Source organism: Rana temporaria, chromosome 3, assembly GCF_905171775.1.
Source record: "Rana temporaria chromosome 3, aRanTem1.1, whole genome shotgun sequence".
Lineage (NCBI taxonomy): Eukaryota > Metazoa > Chordata > Amphibia > Anura > Ranidae > Rana > Rana temporaria.
The window spans coordinates 460,305,884-460,332,453 of record NC_053491.1 but is presented as its reverse complement, the minus strand read 5'-3'; the positions used below and the strand labels follow the sequence as shown (position 1 = coordinate 460,332,453).

The 26,570-nt window shown below is 48.0% G+C and overlaps 1 protein-coding gene across 1 annotated transcript; it reads left to right on the top strand.

Annotated features, from left to right (window-relative positions):
* The first annotated feature begins 4,154 nt into the window (after window positions 1-4,154).
* On the top strand, window positions 4,155-24,709 carry LOC120933517 (flavin-containing monooxygenase FMO GS-OX4-like). The gene is made up of 5 exons (XM_040346760.1): window positions 4,155-4,358; window positions 16,555-16,693; window positions 19,115-19,254; window positions 22,611-22,663; window positions 23,632-24,709. The coding sequence occupies exons 1-5, from the start codon at window positions 4,156-4,158 to the stop codon at window positions 24,609-24,611; spliced, it is 1,515 nt and encodes a 504-aa protein (XP_040202694.1). The 5' UTR covers window position 4,155; the 3' UTR covers window positions 24,612-24,709.
* The last annotated feature ends 1,861 nt before the right edge of the window (window positions 24,710-26,570 follow it).

Here is a 26,570-nt window from a genome sequence, read left to right as displayed (position 1 = left end):
GTAAAAGAAAAGCCAAGCTGGGAAAACCAAAAAAAAAGGTCGCCAGACAAATAGGTGTCAGGGATGACAACTGCAGGGGTCAGAAGGAGAGTCTATTCAAGTTATAATGAACCTAAAATAATAAAAGAAAAACATGAAAATGTGTGTGTTTTGATTTGGCTAAATAGTAAAAAAATTTCCCTTTTTTTGACACAGGAAGAAGAGATCAGCCAGGAGGTGGCAGATCCTCACGTCTCTGTCAGCCAGGAGGAGGCCGGGGTCAGTGGCAGCCAGGAGGAGGCCGAGCCCAGTGGCCTGCAGCAGGTCCCCCCGCCCAGGACAACCACCACCAGCCAGTCTTCTCCCCCCCCAGGTGAGGCCATCAGGCCGAAGGAGGCAGTTGAGGCCTGTGGAGGAGGCAAGCCTCCGCATGATCCAGGAGGCAAGCGCCATCATGAGGACCCCCCTCAACCCCACAGAGGCCTTCAGTGCCTCCTTGGCACACGATTTAAATGAAGGGGAGGAGGACCAGAGAAGACTGGCAAAGGCCCTGATGAACCAGGTCCTTTGGTGGATGCAGAAGGGCCTGCTGACCCCAGACACTGGGCTATGTGACCCGGCCCGGCTTGCTGAACACCATCCTCCTGCTGCCACATCGACCCCACCTGCAAGAGCCCGTGTAAGATCCGCTGGAAGGCAGCCTGGAGGGAAGGCTGGAAAGAGGAGGAAACGGTGATTCCCTGCCTTCCATTTCCTTCCACACAAAGGACATATTGTTTGGACTACCACAGTTTGGGTTCCTTTGGTTCTGTGCTGCTGCTTCAGATTTTTTTGTTTGCCTCCTGAGGTTTGGTAGTTTATTCTTCACCATGTTGGAAATGCGAGTTTGCATATAGTTTGCTATCTGTTCTAGTGCTGCCGTTCTGTTTTTTTTTTGGATGACATTTGCCAAAATAAATGGCTTTTTGCTTTCATTTGAAAACCTGTCTATTGTTTGTTATACTGTGGGGATTATTAGGCAGCAAACCTTAAAAAAAAATCCAATGGGTCATTTACAAAGGACACAAACTCCTTGGGGGGGGGGGGGTACATTTGGTGTGCCAACATGGTTAAATATTCTAAAATTAAAAAAATAAAAAAACAAAAAATGCCCTAAAAAAAAAAAATAACATGTAAGAACAAAATGAACAACATGGTGACATAACTAGAAACACACCCAAAAAAAAAAGAAGATGAACATTCCTTTACAAATTTAAATTTAAAAAATATGGAGGACCACCAACAAAAACACACGTCTGGCCTAGAAAACATTTTTAAATGATTACATCACAAGCAAGAAATGTCACATTTCAGTATGGGACAACTCAGTTGAAATTGCATCAGCAAGAGAACGGGGTTATTCTAGCAAGAGAAGAATTAATAAAACGAGGCAATAAACTGTTGTTTATTGCGCCGTTTTAAGCCGTTTTAAGACGTTTTAAGACGCAAATGACGAATGTGCCATATCCCAAACAAACGCGAGTTTTACCTGAACGAGCGCTCCCGTCTCCTCATTTTGACTGAGCATGCGCAGGGTTTTTGTACGCTGCTTTTGTGTACAGACGACCGAACATGTCCGAGCGGACACGATTCCAGCGGACTGTTTTAAAGCAAGACCAGGAAACAGTTGTTCGTTGGGAAACGGTCTGGCCGACAAATGTTTGCTGGAATCCTGTCCGTTACTGCCTACACACGATCGAACATGTCCGCTGAAACTGGTCCGCGGACCAGTTTCAGCAGACATGTTTGGTCGTGAGTACGGGGCCTTAGACTTAGTCTTTTTTTTTTTTCAAAAAAACTACTACTTCAATACCGGGCACTTTCACCACCTTCCTGCCCAGGCCAATTTTCAGCTTTCAGCATTGTCACTTTTTAAATTACAATTGCGCAGTCATGCAACACTGTACCCAAACTACATTTTTATCATTTTGTTCCCACAAATGGAGCTTTCTTTTGGTGATATTTGATCCCTTCTGGGGTGTTTATTTTTTGCTAAGCAAATGAAAAAATACCATTTTTTTTTTAAATAAGGTTTTTCTCAGTTTCTGTTATAAAATTTTGTAAATAAGTAAGTTTTCTCCTTCACTAATGGGCACTGATGAGGCTGCACTAACAGGCACTGAAAAGGCAGCACTGATGAGGTGGCAGGAATGAGGTGGCACTGAGAGGCACTAGTGATGGGCACTAATATGCAGCACTGATGGGCATTGATAGGCAGCACTGATGGGCACTTCTAGGTGGCACTTATGGGCACTGAAAGGCTGCACTGATGGGTACTTATGGGTGGCACTGATGGGGACTGATAGGCAACACTGATGGGCATGGATGGGCACTGATAGGTGGCACTGATGGACATCACTTTTAAGGAGGCACTGGCAGGCATTACTGATGGACACTGATTGGCATAATTTTTTGGCCATAGATTGGCATCCCTGGTGGCCATGGGTGGCATACCTGTTGGTCACCAGTGGTGGCCATCCCTGGTGGTCCCGGTGGCATTCCCTGGTGGTCCTGGGTGGGCATCCTCGGGAGGGGGCTGCACTGATAATCAGTCAGCACAGACTCCCTCCTGTTAGGAGAGCAGCTGATAGTTACTCCTCTACTCATGTCTGTCAGACACGAGTGAGGAAAAGCCGATAAACGGCTCTTCCTGTTTACACTGTGATCAGATGTGATTGGACACGGCAGATCACATGGTAAAGAGTCTCTGTCAGAGGCTCTTTACCGAGATCGGTGTTGCGCTGTGTCAGACTGACACGCCGCACCACCAATCGCCATGCTGCGCGCCCCCTGCGGGTGTGAGCCGGCTGTTATCCTGAAAGACGACATATGACGTTCAGTTAGAATAACTGAACCACCGCCGGCCGTCATTCTGCTATAGGCTGGGTGGGAAGTGGTTAAAAATTAAAATTGTCTTTTGAGTTTTTTTTGACATGTTAAAGACTATGAGATTTCAGTGATTGGGTTTACATTTACTTTTACGTTTTTTTTGGATGAATTAGAGAGCAATTAGAACACCTGTCGGGATTTTACCATCCCCATTAAGGCGATTCATCTTCTCTATTTGTCTTATTTTCCGTTATCATTGAGATTCAAGGAAAAAGAAAATCTAAAATTTTAGGTTGTCCTCAGTATAGTAATAGAGGGAAAATCTTCCAATGGGGACGCTAGCTCTGGTGACAACCAGGGATTCTTTCACTTTGGAGGGATTTCCTCACTTGGGCCCGGATTCAGAAAGAAGCACCTATCTTTAGGCGGGCGTAGCGTATCTCATATACGCTACGCCGCCGTAACTTTGAAAGGCAAGTCCCGTATTCAGAAAGAACTTGCGCCCGAAGTTATGGCGGCGTAGCGTATATGGGCCGGCGTAAGCCCGCCTAATTCAAACTAGGCTGGTAGGGGGCGTGTTGTATGTAAATGATTGGCGACCCCACGTAAATGACGCGCTTTACGAACGGCCCATGCGCGCGCATGCTCAGTATCACGTTGTATTTTCAAAGTAAATTACCCCCGCTCAATGCTTAGTCGACGTGAACGTAACCTACGCCCAGCCCTATTCACGGACGACTTACGCAAACGACGTAAAATATGACGCTGTTCGTACGTTTCCGACGTCCATACCTAACATGACTTACCCCTGCTTTATGAGGGGTAACTTTACGCCGGTCCGACGCCTTACGTAAACGACGTATCTTGATACGCCAGGCACACGTACGTTTCTGAATCGGCGTATCTAGCTCATTTGCATATTCTACGCGGAAATCAACGGAAGCGCCACCTATCGGCCAGCGTAAATATGCACCCCAAGATACGACGGCGTAGGAGACTTACGCCGCTCGTATGTAGGCAACAGTGAGGCGTATCTGATTCTATGAATCAGGCGCAGAGATGCGACGCCTCAGACTCAGAGTTACGACGGTGTATCTGGAGATACGCCGTCGTAACTCCTTTCTGAATCTGGGCCTTAGTGTTTTGGCTATGGGAAAGGAAGTAAAGGGAAATCTCCCTAATGGGACACAGAGGGCAAAATGAAAAATAAAGTTAAAAAAAATACCTGTTACCAGGTTTTAGCTTTCAAACCTTTTTCTTATTTGTATATTGATTTTATTTTCCCAACAGCAAACCCCTCACCCCATCATGGCGTCTGGCAGATTACGGGTGGCGGTGATTGGCGCTGGAGCGGCAGGACTCTGTAGCGCCCGTCATATCCTCTCCCGACCTTTGACTTTTGAACCTCCTGTGGTTTTGGAGATGACGGAACAAGTGGGGGGGACCTGGGTTTACACGGAAGAGGTGGAGAGCGGGGCGCACATCCACTCCAGCATGTACAGAGACCTGAGGTAAGAGCCTATGGAGCCTGGAGGCAAGTTTGTTCTGTAGGCTGAGCTTCTAATACTCTATTATGTTATATGAAATGATACAGTCATCAGGTATTGCTAAGAGCTCATTTACACATCAACTTTAACACACATGAAAGTGCCTACCGCTTCAACCAATCTTTTTGACGCTTCTGTGATGCTTTTTGAAGCTTTAATGAAGCTAGGCAAATGCCCTGTGTGTGTTCATTTTCTAATTGTTTTAACCACTTAAGACCCGGACCAATATGCAGGTTAAGGACCTTGCCCCTTTTGCGATTCGGCACTGCGTCGCTTTAACTTAAAAAATTGCGCGGGGGCGTGGCCTGGACATGGCTGAGTGAAGCTGCTTTCTCCTCGAGCTCCCGGCCTTGTCCTCCCCTTTACCGGCCAAAACAGCAGAAAAGTCGGCATGCAATCGACTAAGAAGCGCAGCACTAAAACTAACACCCGGGTGACAAGATCCAACACGCCAGCGAGAGATTTGCACCAATATTTCCAGTACCAGGCTCAGGCTTCTCCGGGGGCCAGAGCGACGGCACCACGAGGCTCAGCAAGGGCCAACCTGGCAGACGCACGAGAGGACGGCGAGTGGCTCCTGTTCCTTGACGAGCCAGAACAGGCACCCGAGCCAGCGGCAACCCCGAGACCCCCGGTCCTACAAATGGATTCCCCGTCCTCCTCCCCGGGGGGCTCCTCGGCGGAGCAAGAGATCCGGGCCTTGCTGAAGGCCCTACCCACGCGGTCCGACATAGAAGCCCTGATTCTAAAACTAGAGGAAACTCACCGCCGCGACATCCAGGAAGTAAGGGCGGAGGTGTCCACACTGACGGAAAGGGTGACTTCGGGTGAGGTGGCATCTTCAGCCCTGGAGCAACGGGTGGCGGGCCTGGAACGGGCGAGGGACCAGCACCGAGACGCGGCGATCGCCCTACAGCTCCACCTGGAGGACGTGGAGGACCGAAGTCGCCGCAACAACGTGCGGCTTCGGGGAGTGCCGGAGACGGTAGAGGCAGAAGCCCTGGAGGAGAAGATCCAGGAGCTATTCCGGGACATTCTGGAAGAACCTACGGCAGTGGTGGAGATCGATAGAGCGCATCGAGTGATGGGCCCCAGACTGGAAGACCCGGACAGGCCACGTGACGTCCTCTGCAGGCTGCTGAGGTACGCCCAAAAGGAGCGAATTGTCCGGGGAGCATGGGAACGAGGCGAGGTGCGCGTTGACGGAGCAACGGTCACAGTTCTGCCGGACCTGTCCAGGGCAACTCTCCGCCGTCGGGCAATGCTGAAGCCGGCGCTGGAACTCGCCAGACAACTGGGCTTCACTTACAGGTGGGGCTATCCACTCTCGGTCACGTTCAGGAAGGACGGAAGGGCCTACACGGTGCAATCCCCTGCGGACCTGCCTGGACTGTTCGGATTCCTGGGAGCGGAGCCGGTGCAGATCCCGGACTGGCTACAAATCCTGCCACGCGCACCTGGAAGATCGGGACCCTCCAGCTACAGAGTGGCAGCACAGCAACGCCAGAGACGCCAGGACAGACGACGCCGGCGGGCACCATCTGGAGACGCACTACAGGAGGGACGTGAGTAGGCCTTGCGCCGCGGCCCGCATTACGCGCCACATCCCCGTACCCCCGTTCACGACACACTATCCCTGCCGTCCCTAGGAGCTGCTGGAAGCCCCACCTGTATAGGCCATGATACCCTGGCGAGCCGAGATTTCGGAGTACACTGACCCGCATCTGCCCCCTCCTTTGCAAGGATGGCTGTAGGCCTCCTACCACACTGACCCGAGATATCAGAGAACACCCGCAGGCACAGACTTAGCTGGACGAGCCCTCTGCTGCAGCCCACACATTACTCGGCCACGGGGGAGGAGGGTGGAGGTTGGCAATTATCCCCCCCCTTCATTTGGTTTACTATCTGTGAGGATCTGGGGAGATCCATGTGATGCAGGGCCTCGGCCAGCCTGACACTGACACTCCCTGCTGGTCCATAGCAATTCCGCAGCACATGAGTTCATCGTGCTGACCCTGTGGAGAGTGGGGATTCCCCCCCCCCTGTGCCCCAAAGAGAGACAGGGGTTATGGTACCAGACTGCTTTTTGTTATGTGGGGACATGCCATACGGTGGGAGAGATGTGTAACAGAACAGAGGGGGTTTGCAGCGGAAGCGTTATAATGCAGAACTAGTCATACGGCTTATGGGGAAAGAAATTCTGTATAAGAGAGGGAGAGGGGGCGGGGGGGGGGGATGGATGGTGCGGCTGCTCACTGAACTGGTCTCACGTAATAGTTCTGGCATACTGTTCAGATGCCTGACGGGGTTCTCTCTCCCGGGAGGGAGGAGGGGAGTTAACACCCCACGCTGGGAGACGTACTATAGGGTCCTTCTGGGTTTAATCTGTTTGAAGAGTCTTATGACCCTATCTTTAATTGTTCCTCTTGGTTACACCTTAATATTACCTCTTTAAGAATGTTGTGTTGATATTTTCACATGTGTTATACTTGATTGCAATGTGGGCTTTAATCCTAACGACATTGACTGCCGGTGGGGGGGGGGGGCGGGGTACCGGGAGCTTGCTCTGCCGGTCCTGTTCTGCCATCTACCCACCTAGGCCTGCGCTCAATTGCCAGTGTTTCACTGGAGAGTGCTTTTAGCTATTTGAGCTATATTAGTATTTCTACTTTGGCCACACGCCCTTGTGTAGGCCTCCTAAATCTTTAAACTCTACTCTCTACCCCGCTATCTCCCCCTCCTACTCCCCTCTACTCTCCCAGTCACACGTAGTGTGAGGACTGGACCCCCCCCCCTCCCTGACCCCTCCCCCCTTCCCTGACCCCTCCCCATTTATTTGGACCGGGGGGCTCGCCCTCCGGTGACTCGCGATCATGGACAGACTAAAAGTGGTATCTTTGAACGCTAAGGGATTAAACATCCCGGAAAAAAGGAGAATGCTCCTATACGACATGCGCCGCCTGGGAGCGGATGTAATTATGCTCCAGGAGACACACTTTAGGGACCAAAAACTACCCCTACTAAAAAATAGATACTACCCTGTAGTATACCACTCCAATTATACGGAATCAAAGTCCCGGGGGGTCTCCATATTGATTTCGGCCAGAATTCCATGGTCACTCGGGGAAGCTAAATTAGACGAAGCAGGACGCTTTCTTTTTCTGAAGGGCAAAATCGGCCAAACGCAGGTCACCCTCGCGAACTTATACGCCCCCAATGACCACCAAGACTCATTCCTGACCAGACACTTGAGCAAACTGACACGCTTTGCGGAGGGCCGACTAATCATAGGGGGCGACCTTAATATCCCATTGATCCCGTCGGAGGACACGTCGACGGGCACTGCCTCAACCTCTAGAGACTCTCGAAAACGGATACATGTGGCGATGCATTCGGCTCAGCTGATCGATACTTGGCGCCTCTTCCACCCTGGAGAGAGGGACTATACCTTTTACTCTAAACCGCATGGCTCCTATTCGCGGATAGATTATTTCCTAGTTCCCCACAGGCAGTTAGATGCGGTCAAGGAGGTAAAGATCGGACACATTACGTGGTCTGACCACGCCCCGATCACATTAATCTACGCCCTAGCAGAAACCCAGACCACACAGAGACAGACCTGGCGACTGAACGAGAGCCTATTACAAGACTCGGACACAATGGCGGAAGTAGTCAGGGAGGTGGGACACTATTTTGATACGAACACAACACAGGATAGTACTGCAGGTGTGGTGTGGGAAGCCCATAAAGCGGTTGTGCGGGGACTCTTGATTAAACATGGTTCCAGGCTGAAGAAAGCAAGAACGGAGCAGTTAAATGCCCTGCTTGCTAAGCTACACATAATGGAGGCCCAACATAAACAGAATCCGACTCCCCAGGTGGGTTCGGACCTGAATATTGTCCGTAAGCAGATCACAGACTTGCTACACTACAAGGCAAAGGCAGCAATGCAGGTGTGCAGGGGAAAAATTTATGAGTCGGGTAACAAATGTGGGAGGATGCTGGCACAGGCGATCCGCAAGCAAAATATAGCATCATATATTCCACATATAGTGGCAAGGGATGGGAAAAAGTTATCATTACCACACCAAATCTCACAAGAATTTAAGACCTTCTACTCCCATCTCTACAACCTCCCCTCCCCACAAGCGGACCCAGACCGAGACTTGACATCTGCATACCTAAACAGCTCTGGCATGCCGACATTGACATCAGACATGAGGGAGACACTGGAAGAGCCAATTACCTTGTCGGAAATCCAAGCGGCGCTAAAGTCCTCAAAACCAGGCAAGGCCCCAGGCCCGGATGGCCTCACCACGGCTTATTACAAAGCCCTACTCCCGACCCTGGGTAGTCGGATGGTAAACCTGTTTAACACGGTGGGTTCAGAGGGCACATTTCATATAGACACCCTGCAGGCACAAATAGCAGTAATTCATAAGGAGGGTAAAGACCCCAGCCAGTGTGGTAGCTACCGCCCCATATCTTTACTAAACACCGACATAAAAATATTCACGAAACTGATCGCCACTAGATTTCAACAATACCTCCCCGACCTCATACATCTAGATCAAGTGGGCTTTGTCCCGACCAGAGAGGCCAGGGATAATACAACTAAGGTACTAAACTTGTTACATGTAGCAAACAAGACAAAGGTCCCATGTGTTTTTGTAGGTACGGATGCCGAAAAGGCATTCGACCGAGTGAATTGGCAATTCATGTTCTCCACCTTAAAACATGTGGGAGTGGGGCGGAGGATGCTACACTGGATAACGGCGGCATATACGAATCCCACGGCCAGGGTGAGGGCGAACAGCACACTGTCGGACCCATTCCCGATTACTAATGGGACTAGGCAGGGTTGCCCATTGTCACCCCTCCTGTTCGCTCTGACCCTGGAGCCCTTTTTACAACACGTCAGGCAGAACCCAAATATCTACGGGATTACGGTGGGGGAAGGTCACTATAAAATTTCAGCCTACGCGGATGACATGCTGTTCTCCCTGACCAATCCAGCGGTGTCCCTCCCAAATTTGATGCGGGAATTAGAAGAATATGGCCGGCTGGCCAACCTAAAAATTAACTTTACAAAATCTGAGGCGATGGGAGTGGGGATTCCACAACAGCAACTAAGACGACTTGAACAAGACTTTAAACTGAAATGGACGGATTTAGCATTGACATATCTGGGCACGCGCATCCCGCCGAAACTCTCTGACATCTACAAACTTAATTTCCCCCCCCTACTTAAGACAGTCCAACGACTACTGAATGAGTGGACCACGGGACTACACTCATGGTTCGGGAGGAACAGCATCCTAAAGATGACTATACTGCCGAAATTTATATACTTAATACAGGCTCTCCCAATTCACATCCCGGCGACATACTTGAAGCAAACGCAGACCGCATTCGGGGAGTTTCTGTGGGCAGGGAGGCGACCCCGGGTGCAGAGAGCAGTACTCTACCTACCTAAACTAAGCGGGGGACTGGCCATGCCAAACATAAAAACGTACTACCAGGCGGCGCAACTTAATCGGCTCATAGACTGGTGCCGTCACGGATCACTTAAACTTTGGCCCCGACTGGAACAGGAACAGAGCGAGGTCCTACTGAGACGCGCCCCGTGGTGCCAAACCCTACAAAGCATAGACGTATACCAACACCCGATAATAGGAAACACTATAAAAATCTGCTCCAGACTGCTGAGACAGGGCCACCTTGCGTCGGAAAGTTCACCCCTGCGCCCTATTCTGGGCAACCCAGACTTCACGCCCGGTCTTAACGATGCCAGGTTCACCACATTAAGCAAGTCAGGTTATTTCCAGGCCTCACACTTCAGTGAATCGGGCAGGTGGAAGACGCTAGCGCAGTTGATGGACAGCTCGAGCAGTTTTCGACTGGACTTTCTGAGGGCCGGCCAACTAAGCCACTTTCTTAAGACCATGACACCCCCCCCCGCGGGCCGTACCCTTACGTCACTGGAGGAGATGTGCGAAGAGACGGGAGCGTTACCTCATGCGCTCTCGCTGCTTCATGCATTACTAGTGGAGCCCCCAGAAAGCTATCAACTCCCGAGCCTAGGGAAGTGGGAACAAGACCTGGGAGCCCAATTCACAACTAATAAGAGACAACATATCTTAACATTCACGCACAAATCATCGATCTGCGTTAGAGTCCAGGAGACTAATTACAAGCTTCTGACAAGGTGGTATAGAACGCCGGTCGTGCTGAATAAACTGTTCCCAGACGTATCGGATCTTTGCTGGAGATGCCAGCTAGAGAAGGGGACTTTGATGCACATCTTTTGGACGTGCCCACGCATTAGGCCATACTGGGAGGAAATCAGGCGAATCACCCAAAAATTCACGGATCGAAGGGTGCCGGATGATCCGGCATACTTCTTGCTCCACGCGACAGACACCCCGGCGCGGATCTATAAAAAATCCATTGTAAGACACTTGCTGGACGCTGCTAAAGCCTGCGTTCCATTGTGCTGGAAGTCACCGCACCCACCGACTGTATCCATGTGGTTGAGGAAGGTGGACGAGATTGGCTGGCTAGAAGATTTGGTCCTTTCAAAGCAGGATAGAAACGAACAATACTCTCAGACGTGGCAGCTCTGGACAATGTTCAAATACTCAGAGGAGGGCCAGGCCCTCAGAGGTGAACATCAGACCCCACAATTAGACTGACCCACCTGTGCCTGCCCCGAAGCCCTCCTGAATGCGAGGCCGGGGCGGCCACTGGAAGGAGAAAGCCAGATGTAACTGGATGTCCATGGTCGCGAGACCCCCCCCCCCTCCTTTTTCTTTCTCTCTACCCCCTCCCTCACCCCCGCTTTTCTAGCTAACCTTATATTCTCACTTTGCTGGACTGCCTATCCGAGCAGTTCCGGCATTCTTCCTTCCTTTTTCCTAATTCATTTCGCTCTTAGAAAACGGAAAAGATATGGGAGGCTGGGCCACGGCTGCAGACTGTTATGTTTAGGCAATGCCACTTGAATTTATACACATGTACACTGACTACGGCTGTTGTATTGTTATTGATGTGGTTCATGTGGACCAGCCTTGTATGTTGTGTAAATAAAAAATTTAAAAAAAAAAAAAAAAAAATTGCGCGATCGTGCGACGTGGCTCCCAAACAAAATTGGCGTCCTTTTTTTCCCCACAAATAGAGCTTTCTTTTGGTGGTATTTGATCACCTCTGCGGTTTTAATTTTTTTGCGCTATAAACAAAAATAGAGCGACAATTTTGAAAACAATTCAATATTTTTGACTTTTTGCTATAATAAATATCCCCCAAAAATATATAAAAAAAACATATTTTTTCCTCAGTTTAGGCCGATACGTATATTTTTCGTAATTATTTGTTTGCAATAAACGTTTATTGATTGGTTTGCGCAAAAGTTATAGCGTTTAGAAAATAGGGGGTAGTTTTATGGCATTTTTATTAATATTTTTTTTTTACTAGTAATGGTTGCGATCAGCGATTTTTTTTCAGGACTGCGACATTATGGCGGAAACTTCGGACACTTTTGACACATTTTTGGGACCATTGGCATTTTTATAGCGATCAGTGCTATAAAAATGCATTGGATTACTATAAAAATGCCACTGGCAGGGAAGGGGTTAACACTAGGGGGCGGGGAAGGGGTTAAGTATGTTCCCTAGGTGTGTTCTAACTGTAGGTGGCCTCACTAGGGAAAATGACTGATCGCTGTTCATACATTGTATGAACAGACGGTCAGGCATTTCTCACCTGACAAGACCGGGAGCTGTGTGTTTACACACACAGCTCCCGGTCCTCGCTCTGTAACGAGCGATCGCGGGTGCACGTGCCCCTAGTGGCCGCTTAGAGAGCCGACGTTATAGTACGGGCTTATAGTACGGGCTCTAGCGTTTACAAAATAGGGGATAGTTTTATGTCTAATGGCGGCGATCAGCGATTTTTTTTCGTGACTGCGACATTATGGCGGACACATCGGCCAATTTTGACACATTTTGGGGACCATTGTCATTTTCACAGCAAAAAGTGCTATAAAAATGCATTGTTTACTGTGAAAATGACAATTGCAGTTTAGGAGTTAACCACTAGGGGGCGCTGTAGGGGGTTAAGTTTGACCTCATGTGTGTTTCTAACTGTAGGGGGGCGGGGCTGGACGTGTGACATCATTGATCGTCTTTCCCTATATCAGGTAACAGACGATCAATGACAGTACCACTGTGAAGAACGGGGAAGGTGTGTTTACTCACACCTCTCCCCGTTCTTCAGCTCCTGTGACCGATCGCTGGACACCGGCGGCGATCGGGTCCGCGGGTGCCGCGGCTGTGGTCACGGAGCTTCGGACCGGGTCGCATGCGCACGCTGGCAGCGCGCGACCCACGGCTGGGCTCTTAAAGAGGACGTACCTGTACGTGCTTGTGCCCAGTCGTGGCATTCTGTCGACGTATATGTGCAGGACACGGTCCTTAAGTGGTTAAAGGGGCCTAGTAGAACCCCAGGTCATTAGTACCCCCACTCAGCAGATTCCCAACCCATTAGTGCCCATGTTCAGCAGAACGCCAGCTCATAAGTAGCCCCCCTCAGCAGATCCCCAACTCATTAGTACTCTCATTCTGAAGATCCCCAGCCACAAGTACCCCCACTCAGCAGATCCCCAGCTCATTAGTACACCCCCACTCAGCAGATCCCCAGCTCATCAGTACCCTCATGATGCAGATCCCCAGCTCACAAGTACCCTCATTCAGCAGATCCACAGCACATTAGTACTCCAACTCAGCAGATCCCCAGCATATTAGTACCCTTGTTCAGCATATTCCCAGCTCATAAGTACCCCCACTCAGAAGATCCCCACCTCATCAGTACCCTTGTTCAGCAGATCCCCAGCTCATTAGTACCCTCATTCTGCAGATCCACAGCTCATAAGTACCCCACACTCAGCAGATGCCCAGCTCTGCGATTTTTATTGTGACCGTGACATTGCGGCGGACATATCGGACACTTTTGACACATTTTTGGGACCATTCACATTTACACAGCGATTAGTGCTATAAAATTGCACTGATTACTGTGTAAATGTGACTGGCAGGGAAGGAATTAACACTAGGGGGCGCTGAAGGGGTTAAATATGTTCCCTAAAGTGTGTTCTAACTGTAGGGGGAGGGAACTCACAAGGGGAGGAGATCGATGTGTGTTCCTCTGTACTGGGAACACACATCAGTCTCCTCACCGCTGACAGGACATGGATCTGTGTGTTTACACACACAGATCCATGCTCCTGCCTTGATTGCGGGCAATCGCGGGTGCCCGGCGGACATCGCGGCCGCCACACACGCGCACCGTGTCCCGACGAATGCGGCGGGGGCGCGCGCCCCCTAGTGGCCGTGAATGCAAGGACATCATATGACATCCAGTCTGAAAGACAAAAGGTTCCCGCCGACGTCATTTTAATATGACTCGGTAGGGAAGGTGTTAAATGTATCCACACAACTGAATAATCAGAGAAATGACTCCCCTTCCACCTCCCTCCCTGACTACTTGGTTCACATATGCTTCCATAGGGATTCAGTTAGAGAAGTGGCGGCCCGTCCATTAGGGGTGCACGGGCGCTGCTCTTCCTGTCAATGCGTCCAGCCCCTAATCTACATGCAGGGCACCGGATGCATGGATTGCAATGGGGGGTGTTTTTCTTTGAAGCATGTTGGCTCTAATAGGCCCCGTACACACGACCAGTTTCCTCGGCAGAATTCAGCTTCCGACCGAGTTTCTGGCTGAATTCTGCCGAGAAACCCGGCCGTGTCTACACTTTCGGCCGAGGAAGCCGACGAGGACCTCGGCGAGGAAATAGAGAACATGTTCTCTATTTCCTCGTTGTTCTATGGGAGAACTCGGCCCGCCGAGGTCCTCGGCGGCTCCAGGACTGAACTGGCCGAGGAACTCGATGTGTTTGGCACGTCGAGTTCCTCGGCCGTGTGTACGGGGCCATAGGCTATAAAAAAAGGTGGGCTCGGGGAGGTTCCTCCGAAGCCACCCAGTTGTGTGACAATAGTGAATGAATAACAAATAGCGAGCAGGGGTTAATATTCCAGGGGTGTCCCCAGCATTTATGTCCGTCTCCGTGGGGGGGGGGGGGGGTAACCGGCTTCATTGGTTTGCGCTCCCCCCCCTGAATTATCGAGCACCAGCCACCACTTAGTTAGGGAGAGCCAGTCCAAAAGAAACTGTTTGTCTTGCTGGAGGGCCCACAATGCTCTGCAGATCCTGTGTGGTGAAAGCACAGTGTTGTAAAATAATGATTTTATTTATGCCGTTAAAAAAGACGTTCGCAAATATACTTAAAGTGGAGTTCCACCCAAAAGTGGAAGTGTGGCTTGTTCGCACCCTCCCCCCCCCCTCTGCTACCACATTTGCCACCTTTTGGAAGGTGTGGGGGTAGCGGATACCTGTCAAAACCAGGTATCCGCTCCCACGTCCATGTAAGATCGCACCGTTGCACGTGAAACATCCCGCCCCTCCCCCCCCTCCCTATTGCCTTCTAGGACACAGTAGGTAACAGGCTGTGAAGCTGCAAGGCTTCATTTCCTGTTTCCCTTACTAAGGATGACGGTGCCTGCGCCCAGAGCTGATAGGCAGGTCAGCTTCGGGTGCCGACATCGCGGGATCCATGGACAGGTAATTGTTCTTATAAATAATATTAATATATATTCTTATATTAAAATTTAGTATTTGTAGCGGCTGACTTTTTTTTCCCCACCCTGGCTGTAACTCCGCTTTAATGTAATCCCAAACCGTTACAAACTTTAACATGAGTTTATATCAACCTCTATTTGACACCTAAAAATATATGTTCCTGATGGCCCGGATTCACAAAGCACTTGCGCCACCGTATCTCCAGATACGCCGCGTAAGTGCAAATATGCGCCGTCGTATCTGTGCGCCGGGCCCACAAAACTAAGATACGCTTAAAAACAGGCTTCATTCCACCAACGTAACTTGCCTACGCCGGCGTAGAGTGGGCGCATATTTACGCTGGACGCATGTGGCGCTCCCATTGATTTTCTATTCAAATATGCAAATGAGGAAGATACGGCGATTTACGATCGTACATGCGCCCGACGCAGGCTACGCGATGTGCGCGTAAGTTCTACATCCGGCGTAAAGTTAAGCCCCATAAAGGAGGTGTAACCCAGCAGCAGACATGCAAAGGTCTGCATCAGGGAACTCAAGCCGGCGTATTTTACGTAGTTTATATTGAATGTGAATATGGCTGGGCGTAGGTTAAGTTCACGCCGTAGGAAGTGATCCGGCGTATCTTAGGCAGTTGTTCCGACGTGGTTCTGAGCATGCGCAGAAGGATGCGTCCACGTCCCGGCGCATGCGCAGTTGGTGATACGTGTCTATCTGGCGCTCGGCCCATCATTTGCATGGAGTCACGCCTCATTTGCATGGCTCACGCCCACTTCCACTTACGCTGACTTGCGCCATGGAAACCCAGCGCAGTTTTGGGAGCATTGGCTTTGTGAATTCAATGCTTGCCTCTCTGCGCTGCGCGGCGTAATGTGCGCCCGCTCCCTGTGAATCCAGGCCGATATCTTTAGAAGTATATGGATCAGGGTTGCCAGCCTCCCACAGCATTTTTTACTGACAAAACATGGAAAATTTACTTGCGGAGCACATTTTTTACTGGCAATCTGAGAAATGACAGAACTCCTATTGAAAACGAACACAGTGAATATTTGAACAGTATAAACATGATATGGAAACACTGACAATACCTATAACAAAGTAATTTGCTTGATTTAAACGTAAAAAGTCAACACAGCATGAAATTATCAACCCCTGATATTTACTGGCAGTTGTAAAAAAATCACAGATTTTTACAAACTGTCAGTAAATTTACTGGCAGTTGGCAACCCTGATATGGATCCAGGTTTTCTACATACATGTCTACATACATTGCAGGGCTCCTGCTAAACATTATTTCAGAAGTCTTGCAATGTATGTAGACAACCTGGATATATTTCTACCTTCATTAAGGTACCCAGAGCTGCATTAGAGAGCCCCTAAAATCCAACACATTACCCACCATTTAATAATAGAATGTCATTTTCATGATGTATTATTTTCATCTGTATTATCAATATGTTTTCACTTACAGTACCAACCTCCCTAAAGAGATCATGGAGTTCCCTGATTTTGCCTTTGACCCGTCCCTACCATCCTTCATCCACCACTCCGAAGTCTTGAAATACCTGGAGGATTATACGGACAGGTTCTCCATCCGACCCCACATCAAGGTGAGATGGGGGGTGCCTATGAGACATATTTCTATGATTATATTGGACAGGCATTTAACACATACTGTATACTTTAACATTTTCACCCCTTATAAATTTTGGGCAGTGTTCAGGTATGTCCTTATTACGTTCTTCTATAGTAAATATGGAGCGGTGTTCAGGTATGTCCTCATTCATGTGTATCTATAGTAAATATGGAGTTGTGTTCAGGTATGTGGTCATTAATGTGTATCTATAGTAAATATGGAGCAGTGTTGAGGTATGTCCTCATTCATGTGTATCTATAGTATATATGGATTTGTGTTGAGGCATGTCCTCATTCATGAGTATCTATAGTAAATATGGAGCAGTGTTCAGGCATGTCATTATTAATGTGTATGTATAGTGAATATCAGTGGCGGCTGGTGTTCAAAATTTTGGGGGGGGCGCAAACGAATAATAAAAAAAAAAAAAATTTCAGCCTCACTGTGCCCATCAAATGCAGCCACTGTGCCATCAATTGTCACCACTGTGCCATGCCATCAAACGCAGCCACTGTGCCATGCCATCAAACGCAACCGCTGTGCCATGCCATCAAATGCAGTCACTGTGCCATACCATAAAACGCAGCCACTGTGCCATCAATTGTCACCACTGTGCCATGCCATTAAACGCAGCCACTGTGCCAACAATTGTCACCACTGTGCCATGCCATTAAACGCAACCACTGTGCCATGCCATCAAATGCAGTCACTGTGCCATGCCATCAAACGCAGCCTCTGTGCCATCAATTGTCACCACTGTGCCATGCCATCAAACACAGCCACTGTGCCATCAATTGTCACCACTATGCCATGCCATCAATTGTCACCACTGTGCCCATCAATTGTCGCCACTGTGCCCATCAATTGTCGCCACTGTGCCATCAATTTTTACCACTGTGCCCATCAATTGTTACCACTGTGCCATGATTGCCATCAATTGTTCCCACTGTCACTGTGCCCATCAATTGTAGACACTGTGCCCCGCAATTGTCGCCACTGTGCCCAGTAAAATGCTGCTACTGTGACCTGTATGTGCCATCAATTGTTACTACTGTGCCCAGCAGGCCAGCAATTGTAGCCACTGTGCCCCGCAATTGTCGCCACTGTGCCCAGTTAAATGCTGCCACTGTGACCTGTAAAATGCCCCCTCCCCCCCCCCCCCCCGCCTGACACTTACCTTTCTCGGGTCAGCCATCCTCCTTCCATGTCCCTCGATGTCTTCTCCCGCCCTCGATGACCGCCACTGGTAAATATAGAGCATTGTTCAGACATATGTCTAAGAGGTGTACCCATTAAAAACATCCTCCTGACTTCCTGTTTAGGTGATATCAGTAAGATTTTTGTATTTTCCATCACTTTATGTCCTGATGACAGTGACTATTAAGACAGACAGGGAGGAAGAATCTCCCTACTTGAGGCACAAACAGCAATAGAACCCTTATGCCGCATACACACGATCGGACATTCCGACAACAAAACTATGGATACATTTCCGACGGATGTTGGCTCAAACTTGTCTTGCATACACACAGTCGCACAAATGTTGTCGGAAATTACGAACGTCAAGAACATGGTCACGTACAACACGTACGACGGCAAAATAAAACGAAAGTTCCATACCAAGTGCGCCACCCTTTGGGCTCCTTCTGCTAATCTTGTGTTAGTAGAAGTTTGAAGAGAGACGATTCATGTTTTTCAGCTTTGTGCTTTTCAGTCTATTACAGCGTGACAAATGTTTTATCTCCATTACGAACGCTAGTTTTACCAGACCGATCGCTTCCGTCTTGTACTTGATTCAGAGCATGCGTGGAATTTTGTGCTTCGGAATTGTCTACACATGCTCGGAATTTACGAGAACGGATTATGTTGTCGGAAAATTTGAGAACCAGCTCTCAAATTTTTGTTGTCGGAAATTCCGACAGAAAATGTCCGATGGGGCCTACACACGGTCGGAATTTCCAACCAAAAGCTCCCATCGAACATTTGTTGTTGGGAATTCCAAGCGTGTCTAGGCGGCATTACAGCAGTCCTTCCACTCGCTATCCAAAACCAGGAAAAAAATAAAAAAGTGATAGAGATATAATTTATTTGGTATATTGTTACAACTAGGAATTGCATAAGGCTCCCCCAAGAATAAAATAAAATAAAAATGATACAGGTTATGGATTCTGTTTTTTTCTGTGAATTATAAAAACCCACCAGATGTTGAATTGTAAAATGCTATGTGTCAAAACCAACTGAAGCTTTTTTTGGTGTACACCCAAAAAGAAAATACCTACCTAGGGTGACACCATTGCTCCTGAACAGATGGAGTGATTGAGTGTATTGACTTAATATATTTCATTTTTGATTTTCGGTCTAGGCACTCTTCAAGCCTCTGTCCTTTTTTGCTTTGCAGTTTAATACCCGGGTAGTGTCGGTCACTCCAGTACTGGGGGAAGGGAAGAACTCAGAGGTTTCCTGGGATGTGACCTCCCAAACTCAGGACAATGGAGATCCTGTGACAGAACGGTTTGATGCCATCATGGTCTGTGCAGGGTAAGAAACAGAAATCCTCTAGATGCCCCAACCTATGTATGGATTCCTCATTCCTCTTCTCTCTTCATTTAGGTTTCAAAAACTTAAAGTGGGGCTTCACCCCAAAAAAAAAATTTAACATTACATTCAGCTGAGTTGTCAGAATGACAATCGGCTGTTTTTTTAAAATTTTATCCCCGTACATACCGTATTTTCACCGCCGCTTCCGGGTATGTCTTCTGCGGGACTGGGCATTCCTAATTGATTGACAGGCTTCCGACCGTCGCAGAAAAATGTGTATATCCAGGGCTCTCCAATAATTTGAATCCTGACAGATAATGTCTGTGTTGGAGAGGGTAGCAGATCTTCACACACTTTAGGCAGCACTCAGGGAGACAAGCAATCTCTAATGGGAACAGAAAAACAAACAAGGCGCCTCTAAGTGCAGAAATATAAAACTTTTAATATCCCCTAAAGGGGTTAAAAACACTTACAAGATGGTGGATGAAGCAGGCATGTAGCAGGTAAGTGTGTCCAGAAGATGTTCCAGTGGCAGGGCAGTCCCAGTCTGATGATAAAGCTTCCAGGGAAGTCCACAGGATAACAGCCAATTTGTGCTGTGAGTGTTTAGGGATCACAATGGTGATGGAGCCTGGGGATGATGTCAGAGGAAGCGAGACAAAAACCAGCATGGAACACAACCAGGAAGAGGGCAGAAAGTGTGTCATAGAGGTGGGACGCGTTTCGGAACAGCTCATTGGTTCCTTCTTCAGCCAGTGACCTGTGGCCAGTGAAAACATTTTAACATGACATTCAGCCGAGTTGTCAGAATGACAATCGGCTGTTTTTTTTTATTTTATCCCCGTACATACCGTATTTTCACTGCCGCTTCCGGGTATGTCTTCTGCGGGACTGGGCGTTCCTAATTGATCGACAGGCTTCCGACCGTCGCATACTGCGCGTCACGAGTTGCCGAAAGAAGCCGAACGTCGGTGCGCAGGCGCCGTATAGAGCCGACTCGCAGTCCGGCTTCTTTCGGCAACTCGTGACGCGCTGTATGCGACGGTCGGAAGCCTGTCCATCAATTAGGAACGCCCAGTCCCGCAGAAGACATACCCGGAAGCGGCGGTGAAAATATGGTATGTACGGGGATAAAATAAAAAAAAACAGCCGATTGTCATTCTGACAACTCGGCTGAATGTAATGTTAAAATTTTTTTTTTGGGTGAACCCCCGCTTTAAGGCCGGCCATAGACGGTTCGAAACTCGGCCGGTTTAGCAGGAACCAAACGAAAATCAAACCTTGTGTGGGCAGGATGAACATACCAAGTTGATTGCTCAACTAACTTGTGTACAACCAGCATGCCGGATTCAGTTGTGATTATCCTTAATGGGCTGCTATAAACGCTAGCAATAATTATGGTCTTCTCCTAGCAGGGACAGCTTTCCCTGCCCTCGGGAGCAGACAATTGCTCGGCAGGAGGGATTCTCCTGTCAGCATTGTCTGTTGATGGGGGAATCGTGCAAATGTATCTTGTTGCAGGAAAGAAATTTGCAATGTTTATGGCCTGTAGAGCCTTTTCACGCTTGTCGCTGATGAATCATCCAACCTCTATATCACTCAGTGCCTTCATTTGTGTACAGGGAGTATAAATGTAAGTACTTAAGCACTTACCACTCGGCCTATAGCAGAATGACGGCAGGGCGGTGGTTCAGTTATCCTGACTTGGCGTCATATGACGTCCAGCAGGATAACAGCCGCCACGTGCCCATGGGGGCGTGCATCGCGACGATTAGTGGTGCAGTGTGTCAGTCCGACGGAGGCTCTTTACCACGTGATCAGCCATGTCCAATCATGGCTGATCACAATCTAAACAGCATCTGACAGCGTCTGACAGATGCGAGTAGAGGAGAGCCGATCGGCTGCTCTCCTGACAGGGGGGTCTGTGCTGATTGTTTATAAGCACAGCCTCCCGTCAAATGCACGCCCAGGACCACCAGGTATGCTACCCTAGACCACCAGGGATATGCCAATCAGTGCCCAGACAGCTGCCAATCAGTTCCCATCCGCAATGCCTGCGAGTGCTAGTGCCACCAGGGATGCCTATGAGTGCCATCTATCAGTGCCGCATATCAGTGCCTATCAGTGTCACATATCAGTGCCCAGCAGTGCCGCCTATCAGTGCCCAGTAGTGCCGCCTATCAGTGCCACCCATAAGTACCCATCAGTACAGCCTATCAGTGCCACCCATGAGTGCCCATCAGTGCCGCCTATCAATGCCCATCAGTGCTGCATATCAGTGCCACCCATCAGTGCCGCCTACCAGTGCCTATCAGTGCCGTATATCAGTGCCTGTCAGTGCCCATCAGTGCCACCTCATTGGTGCCACCTCATCAGTGCCGCCTTATCAGTGCCCATCAGTGAAGGAGAAAACTTACTTATTTACAAAATTTTATAACCGAAACAAAAGAAAAACTTAAAAAAAAATCTGTATTTTTTTATTTGTTTAGCAAAAAATAAAAACCGCAGAGGTGATCAAATGCCACCAAAAGAAAGCTCTATTTGGCTTGGGCAGAAAGGGGGTGTAAGTGCCTGGTATTAAAGTGGTTAAATAGGAATTTTACTCTAGCACCCCCCTCCCAACTTTTCTATAGTCCCCCTTACCTGTTATCCAGGTTTGTCCTGGATTCACATACTCACCTGTCCAATTAATCTTGCTGAACTCCACTGCTTAGGTGCAACAGCTCAGTTCCTACGGGCCCATCTTCTTCTGTGACCTCATCAGGAGCCTGATTGCCTTTTCTGGGTTCAGGAAGCCAGCCCCTAATGATATGCGGCAGCTCCCCCTGGCCGTTGTGTGTTTCTGCTCCTGCAACCTCCTGGGATATGTGACGCTGATATCTCAGGAGACTTCAAAGAAGAGAAGACATCATTCTTGCCTAGGTGGCTGGGGAGCAGGGCAGACCAAAAAAAAGGTATCTAGTGCTCCTGGACACCGTTCACACATTCAAAAGTAGCCCCTGCCACTGCTGAGTGTTGACCTATCAGTCTCCTGACACTGGAATTACCGCTGTAAACTCCTCTTATGGATCCTAAGGAGAAGCATCCACTTTAAGCAGGTGGTGACATGGACACCCAAAGAAGGAGCCTATCTCCTGTGAAAAGTATAGAGAAGGCTTGAGATTGGGACATTATGTGACGATGGCTTTAGGGGAGCAAAAAGGGATTTTTTAAATTATAATACCAGTTAGAGGGGGTGGTGGGGGAATAGGGGGGGGGGGGCTGGATATCAGCTTTAACCATTGCCTTACACTATCCAAAAAAATAAAAATGCATTGCTCAATAAACCTGACACTCACTTTTCTCTTATTCTGTAGACACTACTCCCATCCATTTTTGCCAGACATTGAAGGGCTGGAGCAGTTTCAAGGTGAGAAAATAACATTCAAATCAGGTTCAAGGACAAGGATAGTTAGTGAAATAAAGCAATTTATTTGGGTAAAGATGGAGTACAAGGTAGTTAAAACCTAGAATTTCAATCACGTTTTTATTGCTGTCTGCTCATTGGGGAGATTTTCCCTCACTTCTCTCACTTACTGTCCCCAAAAATCTATACCAGACCCTTATCTGAGCCGGCAACCTGGCAGGCCGTAGGAAAAGGGGGGTAGGCGAGAGAGGTCCCCCCTCCTGAACCGTACCTAACCACATGTCCTCAACATGGGGAGGGTATTTTGGGGTCCCCCCCAAAACACCTTGTCCCCATGTTGATGGGCACAAGGGCCTCTTCCCCACAACACTTGCCCGGTGGTTGTGGGGGTCTGCTGGCTGAGGGCTTATCGTAATCGTGGTTCCACCAAAATCCATACCAGACCCTTATCCAAACACGCCACCGGGCAACTGTACCAGACCACCATTATTCTTGAAGGGGGTAAAAATCTTTTTAAAGTCTGCCCCAATCATCATAAATTGCCTTCTTTATCTGTTCAGAAGCGAAGAGCGGTGTTGAGTTGTTTGAATGTTTACAGGCCTTCAGTAGGGTTAGTATTTGCTTGAGTTTTTGCCACAGTTGCCTTGCACCTGGATTGTTATTAGTGAGAGTATTCACCGAGCAGGGTGTAGAAATGGGGTAGGCTTGTCCATAAAAATATAATCAAGGCCCTGTGAAAATTGGGTTCGAAGATTGGTTGGTTTTATAATTGAGGATTTATGTTGTCCCGAACACCTTTCCTGTTACATGGTTTCTTTGCCAAGAGGGAGGCTGAGTTTTTGAGCACCACAGAGGTTGTATTTCCAAATCATATACAGAATGTGTCCTGTACTGTACAATTGGGATAGATATTTTTAAGAATATAATATATAAATGTACTTGTCATTAAGTTGTTCCCACTCTTTTTTCAGGTCAAGTGTTGCACAGCAAATATTACCGCTACCCAGAAGTCTTCTCTTTCCATTCAGTTGTCGTACTGGGTGCAGGACCATCTGGATTAGATATATCCCTAGAGCTGTCTCCACATGCTAAGCATGTCAGTCTGAGCCACCAGGGTTCTCCATTACAGTGGACCCCGCCTGCAAACCTCTCATTTGTGCCTCCAGTTGTGCGGGCTACTCACAATAGTCTGATTTGTGAAGACGGGACAGAAATAATGGCTGACACTTTGATTTTCTGTACTGGTTATAAATATACCTACCCATTCTTGTTGACTGGCAGTAACATGATGGAAAACCAGAAGATAGACCAGAGAGATAAGATGAAGAGAAAAAATTTAGATGAACTTATAGAATTGGAATCTGGGAAAGGGTTTAAAAAAAATGAGGAAAACCCTCAAGTAAATGAAACACTTACTGTAAAATCAGTCCTTCCTAGAGTGGACTTGTTGGAGGATGAAGACATTGTGGGAACTAATGGGGAACAGGGTCATCTCCCTCCACTCTACAAGCATCTCTTTCATGCTCGCTACCCTACTCTGGGCTTCATTGGAGCTGTTAAATTTGTGATTCCTTTCTCATTGTTTCATTGCCAGGCACAGTTTTTTCTTTCTGTACTGGGAGGTAAATTCCAGCTACCTCCTCCAGAGGAAATGCTTTCAGAATCCCGCGAAGAAGTCTTAAAAACCCAGAATTCTGGGATACCCTTAAAGTATCTTCACCGCCTTGGAAAAAACTATTGGGAGTACATGCAAGGGCTTGCCGATACAGCAGGTTTTGAGCCATTGGCCCCCGTGCTCTGCAAAATATTTCAGGCCTGTTGGAACTTCAAGAATATAGAACCTACATTATACCGAAGACTTAACTTCAAGCTCTTGAACAGAGAGGAGTATGAGATGAAGGGAGAGGTTCCACTTCCTTTTTTAAATGCTTTTAAGAAGTCATTGCCTTAGATTGCAAGCTCCTTGAGGGCAGGGACTGATGAATCTAAGTACACTGTATATAGAAACATAGAAACATTATTAATATAATACAGGATTTATATCACGCCAACAGTTTGCTCATCGCTTTACAAAATGAAGGCAGGCATTACAGTTATGCTCCGTACACACGATCATATTTTCCATCGAAAAACTTTGGATGTTTTTTCCAACGGAATTCCGCTCAAGCTTGGCTTTCATACACACGGTCACACAAAAGTTCTCTGAACTTTCAACCGTCAAGAACACAGTGACGTACAACACTACGACGAGCTGAGAAAATTAAGTTCAATGCTTTCGAGGATGTGTCAAATTGTTTCCGAGCATGCGTCGGAATTTTGCGCGTCAGAGTGTGTGTGTGTGATTTTTTTTCCGTAACTTTTTTTGTCTGAGCGTAGATCTATGTTTGTCCCAAGCATGTTTGAAACCAGTTACTGTTGACTGGCTCACTACTTCTGCTGAAAGTTTGTTCCAAGCATCATCTATCCTTTCAGTAAAATAATACTTTCTTAAATTAGTTTTGAACTTTCCTCCAGCTAGTTTAGGTTCAATAAAGATTTATTGAGTTTTTAAGACAGCATAAACAGAAGGGTGTGACCGAGCGTCCGACAAAGGGCGACTCGATCACAAAATCATAAAACATGAACAATCCTTATTGCAGATGTTAAAATGGTACAAGCAGTTACTGCAGCAAGAGATGGATTTGGAAAATGTTAATTCTTAGTCCTCGGCCTGTGATGACCTCCCCCGACCCGGACGCCCCCATGGGATCAGCTGCGTCCAAGGCTCAGGGGAGTAAGGAAGGTCGAATTACCTAATGTAGGCAGTTGACTGGGACACCCTTACTCGTTAATACCATATGCAATGAATTTTAGAAAACAATAATGAAATGCAAAAGCAATTGACCATATACAATAATCAGATTGTGCATAAATAAAGCCAAGATACGGCTGGAGAGCGTCAGCCAGAAGAGAAAACGGAAAGAAGGAAGTAGAGAGAAGAGAAGGCCTGAGATGGAAAAAGGGGAAGGGGAGGGGAAAGGGTTGGGAACAGGGTGTAGGAAGCGGTGCACTCACCCCCCATCAGGGGTACACAGTTTTTAGCTTGGATGGATTCAGCCAAGGGACACATAGCAAAAGGAAAAAATAAATTAAATAAATAAAAACTGTAAAGACTGTAACTTGAGCTAGCCTCCGACCCTGGCAGGTAGAGAAGGGGAACATAGCCACTGGAGCACGGACCACCTTAACATCTGGGCCTGGGGGCCGGTGTCCACCGGGAATCATGTCCTCCAGCTAGTTTGAGGTAATGTCCCTGTGTTCTTGATCTTGTTTTCATATTGAAAATACTGCCCCTTTGAACCCTATTCACCCCCTTGATGTATGATGTAAGGTTTTAAAGGTGTGTGTGTGTGTGTGTGAATTTAAGGAATAGCATTTACTAGAATGTTGTTTCTCTCATGTGATTTCTGTTTGGAGATGTGTCATGCTTTTATGATTAATAAATATGTACCCCTTGAATACCTACACCATGCCTACAGTCTCACTCAAAGTCCCAAACTCCTGTATTATTCTCTTGAATCAGGGATGGAGGTGCAGCTCATATGCACCTCATTCAAAGTCCCCAACTTCCCCTCTCTTCTTTCTGTATAATGACGGCGGCTGGTCGGTAAGCGGTTAAAGAATATCTGAAGCCAATCTTTTATTAATTTTGGATGGATTGGGGATGGGTTAGAGCCTCTGGCAGGTTTTTATTTCCAACCCCAAAGGGGAGATTTATCCTGATTAGGGATTTGTCCTGATTAGGGATGAGCTTTGTGTTCGACTCGACCGTATGTTCGACTCGAACATCGTCTGTTCGTACGTTTGACGAAATTCGAACAAAATGGTCCGTTCGCGCCAAATTCGAGTGACGTGCAACGGCCCATAATTC